The sequence below is a fragment of the Punica granatum genome, chromosome 1 (genome assembly GCF_007655135.1).
Source record: "Punica granatum isolate Tunisia-2019 chromosome 1, ASM765513v2, whole genome shotgun sequence".
Taxonomy (NCBI): Eukaryota; Viridiplantae; Streptophyta; class Magnoliopsida; order Myrtales; family Lythraceae; genus Punica; species Punica granatum.
Window position 1 is genome coordinate 52,648,191 of NC_045127.1, and position 25,815 is coordinate 52,674,005.

The 25,815-nt window shown below is 38.1% G+C and overlaps 3 protein-coding genes across 3 annotated transcripts; 1 reads left to right on the top strand and 2 right to left on the bottom strand.

The window, feature by feature from the left end:
* Nucleotides 1-203: 203 nt before the first annotated feature.
* LOC116188732 (probable linoleate 9S-lipoxygenase 5) lies at nucleotides 204-5,243 on the bottom strand. Its single transcript, XM_031518218.1, has 8 exons — nucleotides 4,888-5,243; nucleotides 3,057-3,343; nucleotides 2,714-2,954; nucleotides 2,237-2,581; nucleotides 2,054-2,139; nucleotides 1,863-1,970; nucleotides 1,204-1,772; nucleotides 204-1,096 (listed from the first exon to the last, which is right to left on the bottom strand). Exons 1-8 carry the CDS (start codon nucleotides 5,117-5,119, stop codon nucleotides 343-345), a joined length of 2,622 nt encoding a protein of 873 aa, XP_031374078.1. The 5' UTR covers nucleotides 5,120-5,243; the 3' UTR covers nucleotides 204-342.
* An 11,771-nt stretch (nucleotides 5,244-17,014) lies between these two features.
* LOC116191007 (protein AUXIN RESPONSE 4) lies at nucleotides 17,015-19,936 on the bottom strand. Its single transcript, XM_031520211.1, has 2 exons — nucleotides 18,560-19,936; nucleotides 17,015-17,526 (listed from the first exon to the last, which is right to left on the bottom strand). The coding sequence occupies exons 1-2, from the start codon at nucleotides 19,757-19,759 to the stop codon at nucleotides 17,266-17,268; spliced, it is 1,461 nt and encodes a 486-aa protein (XP_031376071.1). The 5' UTR covers nucleotides 19,760-19,936; the 3' UTR covers nucleotides 17,015-17,265.
* A 940-nt stretch (nucleotides 19,937-20,876) lies between these two features.
* On the top strand, nucleotides 20,877-25,782 carry LOC116192335 (aminopeptidase P2). The gene is made up of 13 exons (XM_031520866.1): nucleotides 20,877-21,281; nucleotides 21,370-21,495; nucleotides 21,819-21,938; nucleotides 22,236-22,511; nucleotides 22,629-22,801; nucleotides 22,947-23,207; nucleotides 23,531-23,682; nucleotides 23,827-24,017; nucleotides 24,275-24,383; nucleotides 24,464-24,618; nucleotides 25,011-25,103; nucleotides 25,302-25,382; nucleotides 25,489-25,782. The coding sequence occupies exons 1-13, from the start codon at nucleotides 20,958-20,960 to the stop codon at nucleotides 25,558-25,560; spliced, it is 2,133 nt and encodes a 710-aa protein (XP_031376726.1). The 5' UTR covers nucleotides 20,877-20,957; the 3' UTR covers nucleotides 25,561-25,782.
* Nucleotides 25,783-25,815: the final 33 nt, after the last annotated feature.

The window sequence follows — 25,815 nt, forward strand, 5'->3', positions numbered from 1 at the left end:
GGTATCCACGATTCGCATAGCAATTCTATCATTGACTTTCTGGTTCTTTGAATGTCCATCCATTTGACAAAAATATGCAGGTATGATAAGGCGGACTTGATCGATCAGTACAAACTATATTCAAATTGCAGAAATCTCCGGTTCTAGCTGAATCTATGTTTCCGTCTCTATAGCTGCATATTACGTAATGGCTCGAGTATACATCTTGGGAATAGAGGAAGTAACTTTTATTATTAGATTTGAATTGCTGCAATTTTCTGCGAGCTACATTGCCACTTATCCTGAGAAGAATCAACAAACAATACAGGAAATTGAATAATCTAAACTTTACATTACAGTCCCTTAGATGGAGACACTGTTGGGAATTCCCTTTCCGGTTAGTCCGCCCTCACTGGTTGGGTATAGCAGTGTGTATGGCACCTTGACAGGGCCAACCCGGTTCTTCCACCTTGTGTCGCCATTCATCGTCATGATCTTCTCCTCAATAACCTCCAGTTTCTTGGCGAACTTCTCGAATGCCTGTAGCGGCACGCTGTCAGTAGTCCACTCAGGCATGTCCCTCTGCCCGAGATACACCTCATCGGTGGAATGCCTTGATAGGAGCTCGATCAGGGAGATGCCCAAAAGAGTCTGTAGCTCTGCGGTTATAGTCTCCAGGAATGCCTTCTCGGGGTCCTCCTTGAGCTTTTCATACTCTGGAGTTCCTTCCTCGGGCATGAACCGACGGCTTATGGTGGGACGGTTCGGCAAGTATCCTGCATATGGGTACTGCCCGAAGTTGACAGCAGCATGGAGGGCCGAGGCAATCCAGATTATGATCGTGCACGACTCGACCAAGTTCTGGACGCTGTCCATTTTGGGCCACCAGGGTTCATTCTTCTTGTCTCCATGGCCTTCTTCGACAAGTTCCTTCCACCAGGACTGGAGCTCCCTATCTTTCTGAACAATCTCGTCGCTTGTGTAGTAGAAGGAGCAATAGTCCTTGACCCAAGTCTTGATCGAGGACCAAATCTCGAGCCCATCAACAGCATAAGGGTAGTCTTCAATCAATAACCGGAGTCCGTGAGTTGAGTTCTTATCTTCAACTGCCACTCCTCTGAAGAAAAAAATATAAAAGATGTAACCAATCGACATGAACTTAACGTAACAAAATAATACACATTCCACATTTTGCAGTTACCATTTGAGATTTTAGTTCGTTACCTCTTGATGAGATCAGCCGGGAGTGCCTGCTCAGGAAATACCCAGTCTTTGTAAACAACAGATGACAGCTCCATAGCATACTTTGCCGGGAAAACCGTCGACTCCAAAACTCCACCAGCATTGATCAGGATCTGCCTTGCTAATGCATTAATGTTCATTGTGTCCCGAAAATGAGGATGGAGAAGCTTATAGATCGGGTGGAGAGTGCTCAGTTGCCTGTTGGTCGCAATCACGAAGGGCTCGATCACCGCATGAGTATTCAGAAAGTGGCTAATGAGCTGGTGGTAGCCTGAGTCATTGACAGCCGCATACGCCTTGGCAAGCTCCCAAATCGAGCCTGCAACTCCCTCTCGAGCCGGTGTAAAGACCTTGCTGACAGCCCCGAGTTGATCCCCCTCAGGATGTGGCAAGCTGAGTTCTATGGCCAGCGGCTTCAGAGTCCCATCTTCCTTTAAGAAGAGGACTGTTCGAGATGCGTAAGTCTTAGTGGAAGTCGTGTTTATTCGCCTGAGGTATGGCATGAGGGCGTCGTGGTGGTCCAATATGAAGAGCCGGTTTTTCTCAATCGCCTGCAGATGTGTACATTAATCAGTGATTTGCAGTTTCTTATAAAGCTCCGCAAGTTTATGCTCCAAGAAGATATAGTCAAAGCATCATACCTCATCCACAGTCAGGCCGTCTAAGCCATTCTCGATCTGTTCCTTCGTTATTGTACTGGTCTGATTTCCGTATTCTTTCGGGTCTAGTGAGCTAGCCGGAGGAAATTCCTGCAAAAAAAAAGAGGATTAGAACAAGAAATGCAAAACGCAAGAAGATTTTGATTGATTTACTGTGAGATAAAATAACTTACTTGGAGGCGACGAATGACGACTGGGTTAACTCCAGCAAGCATTTCTCGGCCAAACTCTTTGTCGGTCCTCCATGCAGACTTATCCTCTGCTCAAATTACCAATTTCATTAATGACTTAGCACTCGAATTATAGGAGTTTCTGTAAACTGATCTGCTAGCCTTGTAGATTATCGTGTGCACTACCTTTGATTACTTGAGGCATGGGATACTTGAGGATTCCTTCACCCCCATCGGATGCGAATATTTCCTTGAGCGTCTCTAGCGGGATCTCTTTCTTTACGGTCTCGAGAAAGGAGTTATCTGGAAGCTTAATCCCGCCCTCATACAGCTTGAGCACATCCTCGAACGAGTCGAACTCCCCAGGAGTTTCGTCAAAAGTAGATTCGAGAGCAGGCTGAATGATCTGCGCAACGGATTTCAAGGAGTATGCTAGGAAATCAGACATTTTCAGGTGACCAAATCGCTCGTCTCTCGGGACATATATGTCCAGGCTCATGAGCAATGGCTCCCTACTCTCGGTGTTGGGATCTGCCAATAACAACAAAAAACGAAGAAGAGCTTCAATATTGCAATCTGGAACCTCGATCATATAAAGTTCTGATGTGTACTGAAATTAATGTAAAACAATCGATTCATTTTTCAAAGTTGATAATATCTGACCTGTCTTGGTCGGGGCTCGGCCTGTTCTCCCCCTTCGAGGATAAGGATACTGGGCTGACCCGCCGAGAACCGGGCGGGCATAATCCGAGCCCTTATCAGGATTACCCAAATCGTTGTAGAAAGCATAGTCATAAACCCGGTCCCATTCCTTAAGCTCCCCGGTTCCATCTCCTCTCAAATTGATCAATTCTTCTTCTCTGTACATCGCCAGTGGACCCGGAGTTTGGCCTGGAAGGTAAGTCTGCAGAAACAATCACAAAACAGAGTTAGTCAATTCTAATTCTCGAGGTTGTCATGTACTTTTATATTTGATTATAGGAACAAAAGGGTCGGTCTAGTTTACCTTGTTTGCGAAGAAAAGACGGTCCTCCTTGTACTTATCAGCAGGGTAAACCCACGAGTTGCATACGAAATGGACCCGGCCGTGGCCTGGGACATCCTCGAGGGTGAGGGTCCTGAGGTAGAATTGACTATGGTGCTCATTTTTTATCACGAATGCCCCCGGGAGCCCGATCTCCTCGTCCCAGTCAAACGTTACTTTGTATGCCGTTTCACCGGCCACCAGGTTGACCTTAGTGAGCCATTCTTCAAGGTATGCAGGCTTTCCCAGCTTTCCCTTCAGCCCATTTTCTGGAGGGGAAAAAAAAAAGGAAAGGAATTAATTCACTATAAGGTCTAATTGATTACTTGCCAACCAAGAAACAGTTCATACTGAGAAATTATGCGGCAAATTACTTGTGCAGAAAAAATTATATGCTTTTATCATAAAATCCGTCGGCCAGTCCTAGAATACCGATCAAAGTTCAGGCCGGTTCGAGGACGAATCGACCCCTCATGGCATAGCCTGGGTTGAATGGCAGATATGGCTTTTAGGTTGGTCGGTGCACATATGATCTACTTTAGACTGGTCCTTGTAACAACAGTTACTTGTGGAGAAAAAGACGATACCATTCATGTCAAACTGAAACATCGTGTCCAGAGATGGACTGATGGGGTCGAGGGCGGCCTAAAATTTTGTCGTATTAAAAAAATTTACATATTATTATTCACATTTGTTTACATAAATATTCATATATTTGCTCCTCTTAATTCGAGAATTTACTATCCTATATTAGTCCCTCCACATCAAGCATCTGCCTCCTAAGTCGAAATCCCGGTTCAGTCCCCGATCATATCTATATAATATCATCATGCATATCATATATATGTATAATATCTCCCTCGCATGATACATCATCACAGGAGGAATTAATCCATCACTGTCATCTTCGACATGACCCCACCTCAGATTATGTCATACAACAGTACTGAAACTTATTATAGATATATCATATACAATACATATATATATATATATATATACTCATTTACAAAATATTTTAATTATCTTCTAGATGGAAATTAATGGGGGACTCAGCACAGAGGAAAGTAGACTTACTGAAGCTGCCATGCACGGAAGACACGACTTTTAATCGACTTATCAATTAATTAATTAATTGAGACGGCATTCAAAAAAAAAATGAAAAGTCGCCATGCAATAATAATTTCAAGAATTCTCCCTAAATTCTTAAGAGATGGAATCAACGTGCAAAAAACCAGAAAATTTACCCAAAAAATTTGGAGGAAAAAAAATGGTGAAGTTGAGATAACATTTTCCCTGCTAAGTGAACAAATTAAACTGATAGGTTGTTAGTTATCGTCACGGATCAGAAGAGTGCTAGTGTAGGCGATGACTCGAAAAGATTTGACAGATCGAGATCGAGATCGAGACGAGAGAGAAAGATCATACCAAGTTTTATGGGGGGAAAGAAGGATCTCAACAATGTAATTATGTAACTCGAACTAATTACTAATAAAACTGTCTTACAAACCAGGAAATTTGTCGAAAATGCGTTAAATCTGAGTAAAATAGAAAAATCACTGGAGAGTGATTATCATCGGAACGTGATTAGTCCTAAGTGAAGTTTTAATGATAGAATTAACAAAAAATTAATTTCTAATAACTGTTTCAGGCTACTTAATTAACTAACTGCGCTTCAGACCTTAATTATAATAAAGTGAGTGCAGACAATTAATGGGAGTCGACGTACCCAAAACTAAAGAAATTTTCACGAAAGAAAAACGATGCCACGAAGTTCGAGTCCCGGGAGATGGAAGAGAGATCGACTACTCACCAGGGTCCCCGTTGACGGAGCTGACGAGGCGGAGGGAGATGCGCTGGCCGAGCAGCTCGTGGATCCCGTCGAGCACCTCAGTGCCGATGAAGTCGTTGAAGTCGAGGACGTTCTTCTTCATCAGTACAACTCTCCCTTCGACCCTGGCAGTGGTCTTCTTCGATGACAGGAGGCCGCCAGCGTTGTCGTTCCCGGTAATGGCATCGACGATGTTGTGGAAGACCTTCTCCATTACTCCAAGCTAACGCACAAGACGAAGAAAATCGCTAAGAGCTACTTTTTTCTTGATCTGGATGTACTGTGTAGATGAATGAATGATTTGTGTTTGGTTGTTGGAAGTGCGGGAGAATCTGGGGGTTGGGGTCGCAATTTATAGAGGATTTAAGCATGGCGCCACGTCGGTCAATATTAGATTTTTGACGTTATTATCTTTTTTTGGAAAATATTTCCTTTTTTTAATCTTATGGAAATATTTCCTTCTTCGTTTTTTGATCTTCAAAAGTCCAATAAGCCCCAAATAATTTAGTTCAAATGGGATCAGTGTACTAAACGGTAGAATTCTGTCGACATGAATTTTCTTCGTTCATAAGTCTTAAATCCGAGACACCTTAGACGCAGTATGTTCTTTAATTAGGTAATTTTATTGTTTCTTCTTTTGGCCAAAAGGTCATTTTCCTGCTTCTTAACAGGCAATTTCCAATTAGCAGCGCAAGAGACCCAATCCTGGCAATGGGCGCGTGGGGCACACGCTGGAGGAGCCGACATTCTCCCCCGTCGAATAATACTTGAAATTTTCCTCGGTCTTATATATTTCTCTTGGGAAAACGCGCAATGCCCGTTGATTTTTTTTTTTGTTGAACCCTTGATTTTATATAAGTCTATATTTATACATTTATTTTATGAATATAATGAATAAAATAAAATATAATTAGGAGAATAGAATTTCAAGGTAGAATTAGAATATTATACTGTATTTGGTTTCGAAGTAGGATTTTAAAATCAGATTTTAATTTTGAAAAATAGTGATATAAATGGGACACATCCTTTGACTTTATATGTGTTATTTTGTTTTGGTGTGGGTAGAATTAAGTTAAAATCTTACTTTAAAACCAAACAAGTCATTAGTTTCCGACTACTATTACAACATCATATATGTTATCTAGTTTTAGGTGTAGAAGAGTCAAACCTCTTTCATGCGTAAGGTCAACTTGACGAAATCAGTTCTTATTAATTTAAGTTGACCTATCCTAAGTTGCGCAGCCTCCGAGTCTTGGAAGGATAATTTCCTAAGAAAATTCGCAAATTCTTATCTTTTAGGAATTGCGTATGCTATATTCGCAACCGTTTTATCACAAATTAACAATTTTGTATGAGATGACGCATTGGTTTTGCGTGAAATCAAAGTTTGATTCCTTGATAGGAATGATGTTTGAAAATGCATCATTAATCTCTTAATCATTGTACAAGGAAGCTTATGTATACATTTCTTGTTTCTTTTTTGTTCATTCTTTGCCTTCTCAATGTTTTCATTTGGTGGTTTAAGTGTATATTTTACCTCGGCTTGGTATGCCAAAACCAAAATGACAACCGTCTTCCCAATTCTTTGCCCATGCATATACACACGCATTAAAAAAAATATACACATGCACACACATGCATATAAATGATTATATATATATATATGTAAAAGCGGGATTTTTTTATGATAACTAATTTTTTCTGTGACAACATGGTACTTCATGTTGAAGTGTGTAGTATTTGTATTTAATTGTATGGTACTTTAAAAATTCATTGTTAATAATTGAAATACCGTACGCAATTAAATCGAATAAATTCATCATACCTTTCAACATGAAATATTGCATTATTATAATGACAAATTATCACAGCAGACCCTTTTTGAGTGGAATGCTACAGTTTGATTAGTGGACGAATCTATCACCAAAATTGACTCGTCATCGATCTTACCATCAGAGACTGCATATCCACACACATATATACATATGTATATTATTATAATATCTTTATCTTATCATCACTCTTTTACCCCAGAAGACTAGTCTTCCCATTCAAACTTTTTGAATTTTCAGTGTACAGTGGAACAAGGGTTGGCCTTCCTCCCCTTGTCACCCATTCAATATATTCAACAGTGTACATCTTCAATTCATAAAAAAAAAAAAAAAAACCAATGTACATCTTCTGTACTACGCACTGGGGTCCTTACTACCACTTTCGATCGAAATCATGTTCCTTTCCCTCGACTACGCTGCAAGTATTAATTCAAATTGCAGAGCACATACATGATAAACTTTTTCTCTTTTTTTGGTGAATTTGGGGCCGAAGCCCGACATACATGATAAACTTTGAAATGGGGACGGTGACATAAATCTAGATGTCAGATTGTCTATTAAAGTAAAAAAAAAAAAGAGAGACATTTTTTCAATCAAAATCTTTTTAAAAAAATTTCTATTTTGATATTGCTCTCTTTCAAAGGACGTTGATCTTCTCTCTACGAATAAAATTCATTACCTTTATATGGTCTCAATAATTGGAGATTTTACCATGATTGACTAGCAAAAACAACCATTACGGTTGTTTTATCCTCAGTCGTTAAATTAATTAGATAAGATATGAACCGTATAAGTGTTCAAAATTTTTTAATCTTAAGATTCATTCATCATAATTTGACTATTAATATTTTCGATCACGCGTCTTCTCGACAACGCTCGGTCACGCCCGTGAACGAATCATTTCGATATGAAACCGGACCAAAATCTACCGATTCCATCAAATAAACAAAAAAATTTATTTTATAACTTCAAAAAAAGAGCCAAAATAACAAAACAATATAACAAACAATTCATACAAATGAAACAAACAAATATATATATATATATATGTACACTTAAACACCGACAAATGAAACGACCAACCACGAGTCTTTATCCCGCGGCTAACTAATCCCCCCGAAGCGTCAAATCTCGGCTCTCGTGCCATCTTCCTGCGATTCCCCCATAAACCTTAATTTTCGCATGGTCTGGCAGAAGTTCATCGGCTCATGCCATGGACAGCAGGAGAAGTCCTCGGCCAACTCTAGTTTGATGCACGTCTGTTGTTCCGTTCCAGTTCTGCTGGATTTTGTTATTGTTGTATCAAATTACTTTGGTTTTTGATTGAAGAATTTGAGGATTTGTGGAGTTAGCGGATTCTCAAGTTTTCCCAGTTTCCGAGCTCGTGGTGGTCCGTTTCATTTGTTGGTGTTTTAGTGTACATCTATATATATATATATATATATATATATCTTTTATTATTTGTTTTTTTTCTTTTGTGTTTAATAAAGTTATAAAATAATTTTGTTATTTTATTTGATTCAACCGGTAGATTCCTATTTGATTTCATATCGAATCGGATCTGACTTGTTCATGGGCGTCACCAAACATCATCGAGAAGACACGTAATCGAAAATATTGACAGTCAAATTATGAGAGGTGAATCTTAAAATCAAAAAGATTATAAACATGTATACAATACGGATCTTACCTAATGAAATCTAACAGTTTAAAAAAAGTATTTTTAACCAATCATGGTAGCATCACCCTGGATAGATAGACAGATAGACATACGTAGTATTCAGCAAAAAAAAAGATAGACATGGATCTTATAAAATACCATAAAATTTAATTATTACTATATGATACATATCTTTCACATTTTTTCACATCTCAGTAGTTTACCTTTGCCGTTTAAGTTGATCGATCTCCGGTGTAATTACCTTTTTGAACCAGATGACGAATTTTTTTACATCGTAAAACTTTACTCTTCAAATATACATTTACGCACACAGTGTGTTTGACTCCTAGTTAGCCAATACATTAGTTTCAATGATTGACACGTACGATTTTGTTTTTTTTCTTTTTTTTTTTTTGGTGATGTGGTAAATACGATTTTCTTACATTTTTTTATTATAAGTGGTACATAAGATTTTCTTCTGTTATAAGATTATGGTTTAGAACTTTTGTCCTTATTTCTCTTTGGGAGGAGAGAATCCTTCCTGAAATTGGCCATTTAATTTAGTGCATATTTTCACCCTCGACTTAGACCAAGAGGTCATGGGAGCTATCTGAAAGTACACCATCTTTAGAGCCTATTTTTGATGTTTTTAAAACTCATACATCTACGTATACCAGGAAAAAAAAGAAAAAACTCTTATATATATTGACATGTTTCCATCAACTGAAATGCTCCAATGAATGTCGTATATCAGAGGACTGATTTTATGTTCATTGATTTCTCGTTGTTTTCACGAAGACTTGAGCTTTTTACATCTTTCGACCGTTTTAATGGTGACTGTATAATTAATTAATTAGTCATATATAAACCATTGTTCTTATGGAGATTCTACCATGGTTGATTAAAAAAAAATAACTATAATAATTGTTTTAATTTTAGCCGTCAGATTTCAATAAGTAAAATCTAAACGAGACACGTGTCCATACTTTTATAATATGAAAATTTTCCATTCATACTTTTACTTTTAATATTTTCAACCATGCATCTTTTCGACGACACTCGGTCACGCTCAAGAATGAGTCGAACCCGATTCAACATTAAACCACACCAAACCGACTGGTTCGACAAATAAAATAACAATGTTATACTTTTCATTTTTTTTTAAAAAAAAAAAAAAGAGCAAACAAATGAACATTAAAGTGGCTAGTCCCCTCCCCTACCACAGCCCTGCAATTCAAAATCAAAACCTTAACTTTTACTTTCAATCATTCATCCAACTACGATCTCCTCTCCCCAATCACAACTTAACGCCATGCGCTATGTTTTAGAGTGCGTTTGGATTTTGAGTTGAGTTGAGTTGAATTTTGGTTTTAATTTATTTGTAATGATTGTATTATTGAATTATGAGAAAATGTGAGAAAAGTAATAAATAATTGAGAGAAAGTAATGATTAAGTAATGATTGTGTTGTTGAATTGAGAAAAAGTAATGAATAGTTGAGAGAATTTAATATTAAAAATTGAATTGAATGGTTCAAAAAATTTTAAAAATGAAAAAAAAAAGTAATGATTGTGATATTGAATTGAAAATAAGTGAAGTTGAATTGAGTTAAGTTAAAATTTTTTTAAAAAACAAATGCACCCTAATGTTCGTAATCCACCCTCACTCTTTTGTGAATTTTTAGTGATTTATCGGTCAGCCTTTAATCACATATAATTTCCATCAAAAGAGCTCGCCATGGATGTTGCTATTGAATTTCTCCCCCCTTCTTGCTTTCTGCAAAGCAACATAAACGATTAAGAGTAAAATTGATGATTCAAGATCACTAAATGGAAAATGGAAGAGAAAAACACATTTGTGAGTGGTCTTTTTATATCGATGAAATGGTTCGAGGTACAAACAACGTCCTCAAGTGTGTTCTTCCATGCCCTATCCATCTCCTCAAACACGATATCTATGGTTGGGCGGTCTTTGCTCTATTTTGCAACACAAATACTGTTACTTAAAGGCTGCACTCTAAGTTGGCCATGTTCAAGTTTCCATTCAACCTCGGATCTTCCAAATCCGATAAAGGACTTTTCCCCATAGATATGTCCTGCAAGACAAAAATAAGAAAATAAAATTATTGTCTCTGTCGCGTTAGTTCAGAGATGAAGACTTGGGTAGGAGATCGCAGGTGGAGGAATGATTCAATATAAAAATTAGTGTTTTAATTTTGAATTGCAGGGCTGTTCTCAAACATGGGGAAATCGACGGACGCGAGAGAGACCGATAGCCGAGATAGGGAGGATGACCGCGAGGGATGTCAACAGTGAATGGAGGCAGGTCCGTTCATTCTGGTTTAATTTCGAATCAGGTTCGACTCGTTTCGGACACATCGAGCATTATTAAAAAGATCTGTGGTCAAAGTTTTGAAAAAGAAAGGTATAGGTAGAGAATCTTCGTATTATAGAATTATGGACAAGATTTTACCTAGTATAATCTGACAGTTGACATAAAAACAACCAAGTTGGTTGGCTTTTCAACCAACCATCGTAGACTCACCCATCTATCTATCTATCTCTCTATCTCTCTATCTCTCTATCCACAATATTCTTATCTATCTATCTATCATCTGCAGCTACGTATACGAAATATCGTCTCTGTTATCGTGTTCATTAATCATTTCAAGTTGAGTTCAGATGAGCGTTACTCCTGCCATACGTGTAAGCATGTCATTTTGTGCATCTGTTTGGTAACACTACGATATATAACAGTAATTCAGATATATATCGTGTCTATTCGAATGCGTTGTTAGGAAACATTACAATGACGGATTATATCAAGCCCAGCTTGCAAATGAGTCTTGGAAACTCGGCATGAGTAATGATCATGCCGAACTCTTTGTTTGAGAGGTTTCTGAGTGGAGCTGGTTTAAAGGACACGACACGACACCGATTGTGCATTTGCAAGCCTCGTGCATTATTTTCGGGAGTTTCCTATTACGTCAAAATGCCGTTCGATGTAGATTGGAAACAGAAAAGGTGGGTATATATGGCTGTTGAAAGAAACGTTGCTGCGTAGCTTTTCTTAATGAGATTCCTATTATTTATTTGGTTTGCCACTACAAGCCTAGACAGCGCTTTAGATAAGAACAGAATTGCTACATTCCTACAACAAATTAATTACCTTAATTAAGGCTGTTGGGAGGCAACAATTGGAGCCTAAATGTCGAGAAGGTATTGTATGTAATAAATATATCACGTGATATTGTGTAATTAGAAATATATAAAATAAAGTTTACTTTTATCAACTATAGTTACATAAATTTTATCATCCAACAATTCAAATTTTCGGGATGGAGACGGTTTAACCACCTATATAGTCGGTGATAGGTTGAAAAAGGCCATGATAAAATTAAGGTTCTCTCTTAAGGGGATTTGTTTCCAAGACGCAAAAGATTTGCCTCTTTGCAAGTCAAACTATGAAATCGTTCGTTCACTATATAAAGAAAAGCCTCCACTTCATCTGATGAGCATTTCATTTCACGAATACAAAATATTGTTCTTCAGAAAAAGTCGAAATTACAGTGTGCACTCATTTTTGCTGACTAGTTGTTTTCACATTGATAGCAGTCCCAATGAATTTGACATGCAAATTGGCCCTATTTAGACCTTTTTATCCTGAAATAATAAGCCCATGCTTCGCATTTGCAATCTCATTTTATTTTATAGCGAAAATTTTTTCTTATTTAAATATATATTTTGTATACTTCTTATGTTATTCTTTTAAGTGATAATTCAATTTCATAATTGCGAATTTATTTATAAATTGTGATTAAAAAATTAAAAGTACTTTTTAGTTTTAATTTAAATATGATACAATTTAAAATAAATGAAAAGAAAAATTAGAGGAAATATTTTCCACTTGATATATTATCCCATCTCCCTTACCTTCTACCAGTGAATCTCTCCTTATTGCGCTCTATCTTCTCGACTTTCTAAACCCACTATCTATCACATTAATTTTTTTAAAAAAATTCTATCTCCAATTCTTACCTTTATTTTTTCTTGCCCTTACTTTTTTTTCAACCTTTTCTAAATTAATCTATTCACGAGTGTATTTGAGAAAATCATTATAGTTAAGGCGCAATACGCATGTATTAGGTTGTGCTATGCATGAGTAAGTAAATTTTTAATATATATATATATATAAAACATTTCGAAATCAACTTAGATATGATCTGTTGCCAGATTCGGGTTTTTGCTTCTCGGACAAAGAGAACATAAGGATATAAAATCAAATTGCAACTCATTAATTTATATTGTCAGAAGAAAATCCTACAAATTGCTAAAGAATTAATTTAGTTGGCTTAATGAGTGAATATATAAAAACGAACATGCGTCGGGGGCCAAAAACGCGCACATGTCTAAAGAACATTGCGGTTTTTTCTCGAAAATGGTGAAGATAAGCATGATTTATATCTATGTATTGTTTCAATGTAGATATGAATCAATACTTTTATCTAGTCACCATATATAAAGGTATTTATCTAAAATGATCAATGATTTGTTCATTTTATCAAATTTATCATATACTTTTTTTGGTCAAATCTATCACATGGTTTACTTTTTGCATCAAATCTATCATGACGTTATCTTTTCCGTCAATATTTAACGGCCGTGCTGACGTAGCACGTGAAGAGATAGTGGGCCACACTTGCCACGTAAGCGCCACGTCAGCACGGCCGTTAGATGTCGACGGAAAAGATAACGCCGAGATAGATTTGATGCAAAAAGTAAACCATAAGATAGATTTGACAAAAAAAAGCATATGATAGATTTGACAAAACGGACAAACCATGAGTCATTTTAGGTAAATACCCCCTATATATATGACTCAGTAAACGGTCATAAATATATATATATATATATATATATTTTTTTTTTTTTTTGTTAACCCGAGTATCCAGGTTTCGCCCGATTAATCCCTAAGACTTCGTGGACTCCCGACGGCGCACGAAACGGGTAATCATGTCAAAGGCGCTTTGGTGGCTCTAAAGGGTTTCGAACCCAGGATCGAATGGATATTTAAATTTCTCCTTACCACTATGTCAAACTCCTTAAAGTTATATATATATATATTAATACTTGATAATTTAATACTTGATATATTATAATTAAGTATTAAAAGAGGATACGGCGTAATGGTGTATGCACTCTTTTCTTGACCTAGAGATCACAGATTCAATTACTAATAAGACTATTTGTACTCTTTTATTAGTTATTTAAATTTTTTTATTATATTAGGTCTTAGACCCCTTTTAAAAAAAAAAAACTCTATCAACCTAACAATAATGGCTTGCATTGATTTTCCTTGGGGTCCTGTCCTTCCTATGCATTTCACTATCTTTGTAATGAATGCATATTCTTCTTCCCGTCACAATACTGGAAATATTGGTGGTGACAGTTTATATTTATGTGATCATTTTCAGATGCGACGACTTGGAGCTCCCGTATTAATTTCTCTTTTGCCTGAGTCGGTAATGTATAATCTTTACTTCTATAAGACATTCTTATCGATATGGACCATCACTTTATCAATCGATATATTTTTATCCATTCATTATACATATGACTCGGTAAACGGCCATATATATATATATATATATAGAGAGAGAGAGAGAGAGAGAGTGAAATTTGTATTTTTATTCTATTAATAGAGCTATAATAATATTCACCAGAAGAAAAACAGAGCTATAATACTTCTATGTGCTAACTACATTAGCCAATTTAGGTCCCTAACGAATACTATCATTATTCAAAAATGACTATTATTATAAAATATAACCAATAAATATAACTAACAAATATTTGACTGGATGTTAATAAAATTCTCGTTGGGAAAAAAATAACAGATTACCCATATAAGATTTAAATCGAGTATGACAAGATGCTAATTTTATAAAGTTATGGTGATATAAGAATATTAAAAGTAAATATTTGAGATTTCACCAAAAGAAAATAAATATTTGAGATGAGTAAACTTATTTAAAAAGAATCGTATGAGAAATATTTAAACTAAATACATATCATAAATTCATCTAATATATAAACCATTAAATAAATCATAAATGCATGGTGAAAGAGTCATTTATTTCAAAAAAATTATTAAATTATTCAGAATCAGTCTAACTTAATAAACACCTTTTTATAAGCACTGTATAAGAAACTTTTAAACTAAATACGTATCATAAATTCATCTAACATATACAGCATTCGATAAATCAGAAATGCTTAGTTGTAGAGATATTACTTATTAGTCCAACTTCTAAACTTTTATGTATATTTGTTTATTAATGAAATATGCATCCTTTTTTAATACTTCTTTGAATATTTTCTTCATAATATTTTTAATCAAAATAATAATGTTATAATTTAATTCGATATATCAATAAACTTATAAAATTGATAAATCAATTCCTATTATACCCAAATTGTATATATATTTACAATTATATCATTATTTATTGCACTATGTTTAAATTTATGTATTATATATACAGATAGATTGATAGAGATGTATGCGCATAATAAGCTGCGATTTCCAGCAACGCATTGAATGCATATATCTACTACCATATCTAACACCATCCAAGGCTCTATATATTGACTATCAGGCCAAGCAATAATTCAAGAAATTCTTCACCAAATAATTCGAGAAATTGGACTGATGCGATGCGACATCGATCATTTAAATCAAAATTAAGAACTTAGTCATGCATTGGCGTCCAGGGGGCAATTAGTGACTGAGTCATGAACCGAACTAATTCCGTCACAACTCCTGCACTCGGATTTCATGCAATTTGACATTTGAATATATCGATCGGGACTTTCCTTGGTTGATATATTAAGTAGAGCCCGCAGAGGCTTACAGAGTTTGCTTTCAATTTCATCGATTACGTTATGGACCAATGCAACAATTGATTCCGTAAATTCAAATATACTTTCTTCTTCTATATATCCTTTCGCATATCGCCAAAAAGAAAAAAATCCATAAAATATGTCCACGTGTATGGTCTGTTTTTCTAATTTATATATCTTTCTACATATTAAATTTTTTTTCTCTGCTTTCTTCCACAGTATTACCATTAGCTGTTCACAACTTTGCTTACAATCATAAGCTGTCATTTTCAGCACTTATCGTTTTATCTGAAATTTTAAAACAAAAAATCTAAAAGATAAAAGTTTGGAATTCCTTTGATTCTCACAAAAAGAACTTGACATCAGCCAATTGATGATGCTAGCCCTGCTCGCTCGATAAAATTGGCAGAAAATTACTATTCGAGAAAAAATAATTTATCCTCTTCGCTCAGCAGAGTAAATTAATCAGATTAGGTTTCATCTGTTCACATTACTCACCGGCATTTTACTTTAATATAAAAATTAATTTGACAAACTCTTTGGCCTGTGAACTATGAGGAGGCGAAATTCTTCGAGAATCCTATTCTAACACACGCTAAAGGAAGCACCAATAGGATCGGAGAAAAAAATTAAGATTTTATCGCAGAACTCAGGGGAATACAATTCACGTAAGAAAGGCGATCGACTAAGATCATGTTCGGTGAACTTTCCTCCGAGTTTGCGAGAGATTAGATGCCTAGCTATCCTTGGAAGATTGATTACACATATATTCAATAACAAAAGTGTGTGATGTCAATTGATGGTTTAGATGGGAAATTGAATTAGTGGAATATTATATACAAAATAAGACGGGTGACGTGCTGATGCTAAAACTAAACCTAGTACTTGGATTTGTTTGTCAATGACGCAATGCTTTAACCGACCAAATCGAGGCATGGAGTTGTTGTTGTTGTTGTTGTTGTTTAATATAATATTTAGTGGGAATTTAGCAATATATATATATATATATATTAATTTATTTATTAAGCTTCATATTGGCTACTATTTTTATTTTTATTTTTTTTATAATTTAAGCTTGATGACATGGTAGAATGTGTGTGTGTGTGTATATACATGTCTTTCTTCCTAGATACACAAGCTAAAATTACGAAAATGATTCAGAGAATAAATATTTTTTCGATTTTATCGAATATTGACTACATTAACAAAAGACCATGCAGAAAAAAAGTCATTTCCACTGTATACACATTCATACACACGGATATATATTCTTTTGCGAACCCATCGATGGGGTCTATCATGGAGAGATGGATTGGAGTCCAAAAGCGTTGGAACTTTGGATCTGAGTTCATATTTGTATGGAAAGTCCTACTTAATTCTCATGGAATGGCCCGATTTTTTCCGATTTACGCACGATAAGCGCATCAACCGTGACACACTCCCGACTGCACCTAATCCTTTGTTTTCATCCGCTCACTTGGAGTTTCATTCTCATTGCTTGTCAATTCGAGAGCGAAGTTTTCCTTCTGTAAACATTTATCCCCAGCAAATAGTTCATCTTGTTTACGCTATGGCTAGCGTTGAAGCGACCAATGATCGAGCTTTTAGTTTTGAATCTAGAAAGATGTTACTCGACTGTCTCTCTCGATAATTTCTCAAATCCCGAATTCTGATCATTTAAGGATCGCTTAAAACAGAGGCATCACCTTCCCGAAAGAAAGGTATAATTTACTTCTCTATTGAAAACATTCGAATAGAAGATTTTGTGTATGCGTGTGTCACAATCTATTGAAATTAACCAAAGAGAATAGGCAGTACAACGCTACAAAAAGAGTTTGACGAAGATATATTGCATCTCATACAACAAACAATGCTCATATAAAAAGCGAATTCCGCGACACCCAAAAACTATGGATTTCTTGGGTCTAATTCCGGGCTGAAGATCGATCATCAACGAGGCTGTGCTATCACTCAGCCCATCCACCCCCCAGCCCGTAAGCATCCATGTATCCTCCAGCTCCCCCCATGTGAGAATGACCGTGGCCATGGTGGTGATCCTGAGCACCATGACCTTGATGATGGTGGTTGTGATCATCTTTGCTTGTAGCTTCATCGGACATCTTTTGAATGTGCTCGGGAAGATGCTCTTCCTCGACCTTTCGGACAGTTTTTGGTATAGAAGACACGAGCTCGAAAATATTATCCGCTAGCTCATCAGCAGCATCTTCCTGCAATCATCAAGGAGCATTATACTTGAGAGCGAATAACAAGGGAGCGTACCCTAAGATTTTACTTCGATTGCTCTTGTTCAGTGAATAAGAGTTTTTTTTTGGGGGGGGGGGACAACTAATCGAGAGCCTGAACCGTTGCATTAGAGATAACAGTTAAACACATTATCGATATGTACTAAGCTGTAGAATCTCATGCATCCCAAGGGGAAAAGCCACTTCCAAATCCGACACAGTAGAAACAGGAAATCCCAACAGAATTAGAAGTAAGATTTCACCATATTTGGGAAAATTGTTTCCAAGCTGCCTTCCGTACAAGATTGTCAATTTCATCATGAAAACAGGGTGAAGAGGAACCACAAAATCATAAGGAAATCAATTCAAGTTGCTGAGGACTTTGTTGTACTGGCCATTGTAGGCCAGTACAACAAGACTTCATTTGGGTGAGGACTTTGTTGTGATGTATCTGCTGGACCGCATAGCATCTAACTGGTCATTGAGAAAGCTCTAACCAAGTCCATCGACTTGCCAGCTTATGTCCCGATGGTTTACTCAACTTCTCTCACCAAAACGATATGGGACTAGCAAAGTTCTAAAATTCCATCTGTCCATGCATTTGAGTGTAAATGGAAAAGGAAATTCTACTAAGAATGGCACTGACTGAGCAAAACATAACGGAGAACATATAACAGGTAATCATCCCACAATGTTTTCCGCTGCATTCCCAGCATTGAAGAAATGGAACTACAGTTTTACCACACACCAAATAGACCATACCTATAAAAGTGAGATCAAAGGCAGCTGTTGTTTTTAAGTGCTTTCAAAAGCTCAAAGGAAGAAACGCTTCTTGCTTACTTCTAGAGCGAACAATAGCATAAGGAACTAACGGATAATTTATCAGGTTAAAAGACCCCACAATCACAAGAAGATATACGAAAATCTTCAATATGCACAAGCGAAAACTTGTAAAGCATATACCGGCAGGGACTAAATTTAAAGCAAACAATATTCTCCGATATAGCAAGAGACCTACCTGAGGACATCGACCGCCCGAATGGGCAACAAACTTTGCGTGTGGAATCGCATTTGAGATTCGATTCCCCTCCTCGCTCCATTCGTTGGAGTAACTGCTGGACCAAAGAACTTGAATTGGCGTCTTGCTCAACTCCTCCAAACCGCCCCATTCAGCAACATCAAAGCTGCTATTCAACTTCCTTCCCATCCCAAGAACTGCTCTTCTTCCATCTCTTTCTTTAAGAAGAACTCTATGTGCCTCGGCATCTAAACTACTCATGCCCTTCTTGCAGAACGAGTCAATCAGCCTATTATACAAGTAAGAGACCCCCAACACAGCATCCCCCACAACAGGCATCGAGAGGACCCACAGGGGCAGTGTGGGATTCGGTGCGGTGTCGATCAGAGTCACACTCCTTACAAGACCTAAGCTGCTCAGGACCCAATTGGCACTCATTGACAAAGCTGTGTCATGAAGGACCAAATGAACAGGAGCCAACCCCATGGTCTGGATCACCTGAGTCAGGACCCTGCCCATTTCTTCGGAGCCCAATTCAAGCACCTTCACACTCTTCCTACGAGAAATGCGGGGCTTATCGAGCTCCTGGTACGGCATCTGCCCGGTCTCGATTATCTGATCAAATGCCCAGAACACACCCTTCTCCTTTATGTCACCATACACATCCCAAAACCTCCCCAAAGCCCCAACTTCCACCTCTTCCTCCACGACAACGGACTTATCGGAGAACCCACTTCCGGGCAAATCTATGGCGACTACATGGACACCTTTGGAGCTCAAAGACTCAATAACACTCCTAAAGGAATAAGAACTCACGCCGAGTCCGTGTATTAGCAGCACGTTCACGCCCCCAATCGGGCCTTTCTCGACCGCAAAGACCTCGACGGGGCTCGAATCCGGAAAAGTCTGGATCTTTACGAACCGGCCCTTCGCGAAATGGTGGCGAAGCGGGTCGGGGAGGCTGAGGAACCAGGACTTGGGGTCTGGAGGGGAGGGAGAGTAGAAAGAGGCGAACAGGAAGGTGATCAAGGAGACAGTGAGAGTGAAGTAACACCAGAAGACGAACGGATTCGCCGGCGGGGATTGTAGGGTCGGTGGCGTTGTTGGGTCTTGTTGTTTCGGTCTCTTCTGCTCAGGCTCTGGTCTTGTCTGAGGTTCCTGTCTTACTTCTTCTTCCGGCATCTCCGTTATGATCGCCATTCTCGGCTCTCAGCTGTTGCAGCAGCGATGTGCTGTATCAAGCTTGAATCATTTCAATGGCGGAAGAATCAAAGGCTTCACCTTTGATGAGCAAAAACTGTCAAAAGATCTGAAAGAATCAGTAAAGTTAGCCTTTTTCGCTTTTCCGGGCAAAGCTTTGAGCGTTTGACGACACAGAAACGACGGCGCTTCAAGTCAATGGTGAGGACTGAGGAGGAAAGGAAAGGGCCGAGACCCGAAGATGTCTGATTTTCAAAAATGGTCCTCCTTTTATTTTAATTATCAAATTAGACCTTCATGCTTGCTAACATTGTTTAATAAAGTCCCCCTCTCATGTGAAGTATTATGAATCCAACTTTCATATGGTAAGCTATTCTAGAATGTAAAGCACTTCAACCAGAGAAAGCAGGTATTGTATAACATATACATCTACACTTGAATCAAAATTCTATCATAAATGAAACTTCTTATATTTTATTATTCTTTTTTGTTTTAATAAGATCATAAGTTTAGATTACAATATATTCACCTTTGCAAGTAGAGACCCGGACGATTCTTCTAATTTATTCAATGGTATTGGACTGGAATTTGAGAAATTTTTGGAATAAAAGTGATGCATTGCTACTACTAATTCATGCTATTTTGCACCCTCTTCATCCCTCTTAGGATATAAGGAGCATTATATATCTCTTATTTCTCAAATTGAAAGTGTTCTTGGACTCCTAGGTCAGATAACCCTTATGTCCGTGCCTTAGGCCATTTTGGATTATGTTCTAACAACCATTCCAAGTATATTCTAATAATCATTCTTTGCATATCTTTTGGGGTCATCTAATATCTCATCATTTTCTTAGTAATATTATCATTATCAATATATATATATCAATTCAACTTTTGATTTCATCACTTCTAGAAAAAGGTTAGAAAGCACATTGAAATCACACCAAATAAACGTTAAAATGAGAATTAATCTCAACTAATAAACTGAGAATATCTCGTGATCTTATTGAAAAAGGGAAATGAATGGGGCGATAAAATGGGAAGTTTCCAAATTTCGGAGGGTGAAAGTAAAATTATCTAAAATTTCTTCCAAACCTCAAGCCAGCCACTGCGAGCCGAGCTCGCTGTTTTCTTATCCCCTCTCTCCCTCTTTCGCCATTGTTGAAGTTGCAGAGAGAGCTTGGAGCCGACCGATACGATGCATTCTCTGCGATCGCCCGCCTTGCGCCCTCTCTCCCTATACCCCAACGCAGCCTTCTCATCATCTTCCCACTCGCTCCGCTTCTTCACTCGCAAGCTGCCGATCTTCCGGGACCCCAAGCTTTGGCCAAGCTCTTCCACCAGACCTTTGATTTCCATCGCCAATTGCAGCTCCATCACCGCCAAGCCTTCCTCGGAGATCCACCGGAGCAACCGGGGCGGGTCGGAGTCCGACGAGAAGCTCCGGGCTCTGCGCGAGCTCTTCACGAAGCCTAACGTCGAGATCGATGCTTATATCGTCCCTTCTCAGGACGCTCACCAGGTTGCTCAGCCTTAGGGACTTCCAGCTATGTGACAGTGTGTTTCTTTGACATCAACCTCTGATGCTTGTTGCGGTTTTGGCTCTGCAGAGTGAGTTCATAGCTGAATGTTACATGAGGAGGGCCTATATATCGGGTTTCACTGGCAGTGCTGGGACTGCCGTCATCACGAAGGATAAAGCAGCTCTGTGGACAGACGGGCGGTACTTTCTTCAGGTCTGTATAAGAAGTTGATCGCTTCATTGAGTTGCTAACTGTGAAGTATAAGATTTTTGTGGGTATGAGGGAACTTGGAAGCTGGGATTTGGTGGACTGAGTATGCAGGTGGTAGACGAGAAGAACAATTAAGCAGTGACTGGTAGAATTAAGGAATCGCCAATCTGTAGATATCATAGTGGCAATTTAAAGGATTTGAACATTCCCTGTTTGTCGTCATCGTTAACTCTCATGAGTAGGTTATTCTGCTGCCTGTATCTCTTGAGGTACTTTCTGGCTCAGGAGCGAAGTTATCCTATTTAATGTCCTTGCTTCGATTGCAGGCGGAGAAGCAACTGAGCCCCAGTTGGATTCTCATGCGGGCTGGTAATTTGGGAATTCCTACTCCCTGTGAATGGCTAAATGATGTGCTAGCCCCAGGCTGCAGAGTTGGCATTGATCCTGTAACTTACACCTTGCTTCCTTTGTTCTCTCTGGTTTTATATTTTCTCGTCCAGCTCAGAGCGCCCAATTTTTAAAGATGGCTGTAGTACTATATTGAATTGCACGAGTTTAAGAACGGGGTTCTCTCTTTGTTATCATTCGCGGATTTTAAAAGTTTTGGTTAAATTTCTAAAAATTTTACCTAGGTTTCATTGGTATAAGAACTTCAATCTACGTTTGCATTTGCATTTCACACTATGAATGATACTATCCCTTCGTCTGATGCCTGCTTATCTTTGGTATTGTGAAGTGAGCAGTTTCTTTTCTCATCTGATGCTGCGGCGGAATTGAAGGAGGCCATTGCTAAGAAGAATCATGAGTTGGTTTCGCTGTACAATTTGAATTTGGTGGATGAAATATGGAAAGGAACGAGGCCAAGGCCCCCAAACAAACCAATCAGAGTACATAACCTTAAGTATGCCGGTTTAGATGCAGCATCAAAACTCTCTTTCCTAAGGGCTGAAATTGTTGGTGCCGGTGCATCTGCAATTATTATTTCAATGCTTGATGAAGTGGCTTGGCTGTTGAACTTGGTAATATTTTCTGGCCATCATGTTAAATCTTCTTACCAGTTGGGTGTCACTTCTTTCAACTCTCTTTGTTACCATTTTGTCTTCCTCCCGATTAAATGATTGGATTTGGTTTTGCAGAGAGGAAGTGATGTTCCACATTCACCTGTCATGTATGCATACTTACTTGTGAGGATTGATTCGGCGAAATTGTTCATTGATAGTGCAAAAGTGACTCCAAAAGTGATGGCCCACTTGAAGAATGCAGGCGTAGAGTTGAGGCCATATGATACAATTCTATCTGAAATAGAAGGGTAGGTTCTTTTATAGGTAACTGATGATGGAATGTTCGTTGGAGTGCATATTATGTGTCTGTGATGCAGTTGCACATTGCTATAATCATGTCCTACATGTGACATTGATGTGCCATAATTACTGAATATGCAATTCTCTTTTCAGTTTGGCAAAGGAAGGGGCTAACCTCTGGTTGGATACATCATCTGTAAATGCTGCGATTGTCAACACTTACAAGTCTGCTTGTGAGAAGTATTTTCGGGGGAATGGGAATAAAAAGAGTAAAAAGAGTAAGATGAGGCCATCTGATGGTTCCACGAGTCAGTCAAAGGTACCGACTGGAGTTTATAGGATGTCCCCTATCTCTTTGGCCAAGGCAGTTAAAAATGATGCTGAGCTAGACGGGATGCGTAATTCTCATTTAAGGTATGTTGTTTGTCCAATGATTTGTTTTTATTGCGGCTCCAAGTATGATTAAGTTTTAGCATTAGTTGGTGCAAGTTTTTTTAATCCTGCAGTCCATTGTGCAATGTCTCTCTCTTTTTGCAAATCTTCCCTGGTACATGAGGGACCACTAGAGCTTTCTTTTTAGATGTTTGTATATGCCTTTGTTGTCTTATTAATTCTTTGTGCTACGATGTTTGATTTTTGTATTAGCATTGTGGTGAAATAATTAATATTCCTACTGTCCTCTGTGTAGTTTATTGGACCTTAAGGGGAAGCTAAAGATATGAACTTTGTTTATGCAGGGATGCAGCTGCTCTAGCGCAGTTCTGGGTTTGGCTGGAGAATGAAATTATGAACGGTACAAAATTAACAGAGGTAGAAGTTGCAGACAAACTTCATGAATTTCGTTCTAAGCAGGCTGGTTTCATCGACACAAGCTTTGACACTATTAGTGGTATTTTACTCCTCCATTTTCTTGAAAATATGTCTAACTGCTATTCTGATGGATATTTTCACGTGAGAACAGAGTAGTCACTCATTTCCATATTGACAATTATCACTCTCGGCACACGGATGCTCATTGTTCATCTTATTGCAGGTTCTGGCGCAAATGGTGCAATCATACACTACAGAGCTGAACCAGGTAATTGCAGTGTTGTGGACGCAGAGAAGCTCTTTCTACTAGACAGTGGAGCTCAATACATCGACGGTACAACCGATATAACTAGAACAGTACATTTTGGCGAACCAACTCCACGACAAAAAGAATGCTTCACTCGAGTTCTACAGGTGCTGTCTTGAACCATGGTGATAATGGAGACGATGGAAAGTTTGATAAATAGCTGTAACCAGTGAAATTCTATTCAAATTGATTTTATTGAATGACGTACATTTGCCGACTCTATTACCAGATTGTATCATATTTAGGATTTTGCCCTCTACTTGAAGAAACATTTGAGATTTTGCCTAGTACATCTGTCACTCGTACCTTGCGGAGGTTCTATGCCTCCCCCTATATGTAATATCATGAGTGTTTCTTATTGCAGGGTCACATAGCCCTTGATCAGGCAGTGTTTCCTGAAAACACCCCTGGCTTTGTGTTGGATCCATTTGCCCGGTCCTCTCTCTGGAAGATTGGGCTTGACTATCGACACGGTATGTACCATCTACATGTAATATATTAACGAGTTTACTCAGGGATGTGTTTAATTTCATATCTACCTTCCATGCACCAGGCACTGGGCATGGTGTGGGAGCTGCACTAAATGTCCATGAAGGACCTCAGAGTATTAGCTACCGATATGGAAATTTGACTTCCTTACAGAAAGGCATGATTGTGAGCAACGAACCCGGCTATTATGAAGATCATGCTTTTGGGATCCGTATTGAGGTATTACATCTGCTGAACTTTTTAGAGCAAATTTATTGGGCTAAACTTGAATAGCTTATAGGAAGGAAGCAACTTTTCATTGCCTTCATGTGGGATCTAGTTGGCTTGTTCCCTCTATCCCGAGTAATTAGGATGGGTCTTTTCATTTTATAATTGGAAAGGTTTTATTCAGATTTGCACGACATTTTGTTGTGTAGTATCTCTGTTGCATCTAATAGAGGTCCTCTCTTAGATATTTAATATTTTTCTTTACTTATTATTTTTGGGAAACTTCTTCTATTGACTCATGAAATACATGCCATTGTTTATGATGCAAACTCTTTGCTCGTATTTTATCACAAAACATAGGCTAGAACTTTGGCGTAACAGTTGAAATCCTCTCTTCCATGCAGAATCTTCTGTGTGTTGTTGAGGCTGAAACTCCGAACAACTTTGGAGGACTTGTGTATCTTGGATTTGAGAAACTCACATTCGTACCTATTCAGGTACATTACGATACAACTTCTTAGCAGCTGCTCTCTATCGCTGCTAAGAAATTTTTAACAAGTTTTGACGTGAAGCAGATGGAGTTGAAGATTTGAACTCTCTCTAATTTCAGCATTTACAGTTCTACTGCTTCCTGGGAAAACTTAATATGTTAGCTTCGGAATGATTTTTGATGTACTTCTGTGATGTGAATGCAGACCAAAATGATCGACTTATCCTTGCTTTCCACAGCTGAGGTCAATTGGGTGAATGATTACCACGCACAGGTCTGGGAAAAGGTACGCCCAATCCAAAATCCAACCAGTCAAAAATTACGTCTTCGGTATTAATAATACTAGCATTTGTGTACTAAATGTTTCGAGAAAATGGGTCTTTGAATTGTAGGTTTCATCCTTGCTGGATGGTTCTGCTCGTCAGTGGCTTTGGGACAACACAAGGCCCGTCCAAAAGCAGTGATAAAGTCTCTGGGTTGTTTTCAGCTTGAGAGGAGTCCGAGGAGTTGTCGATGTTACGTAAAACCTATAACTTGTATACTCAATTTCGTGGCTAGTGAAGGGTTAGTAGTGGGTTGAAAGTATAGTTTTTTCATAATGAGTTGAGCTATCGAAAGTCACCAGGCGAAGCTTATCAAGCTCGTCTTCCGGTCTTTGCTCTTAAGGCTTCCATCTTGGTATTCTTCCTTCTCAAGCTTCCTTCTTTTTCACCCCTACC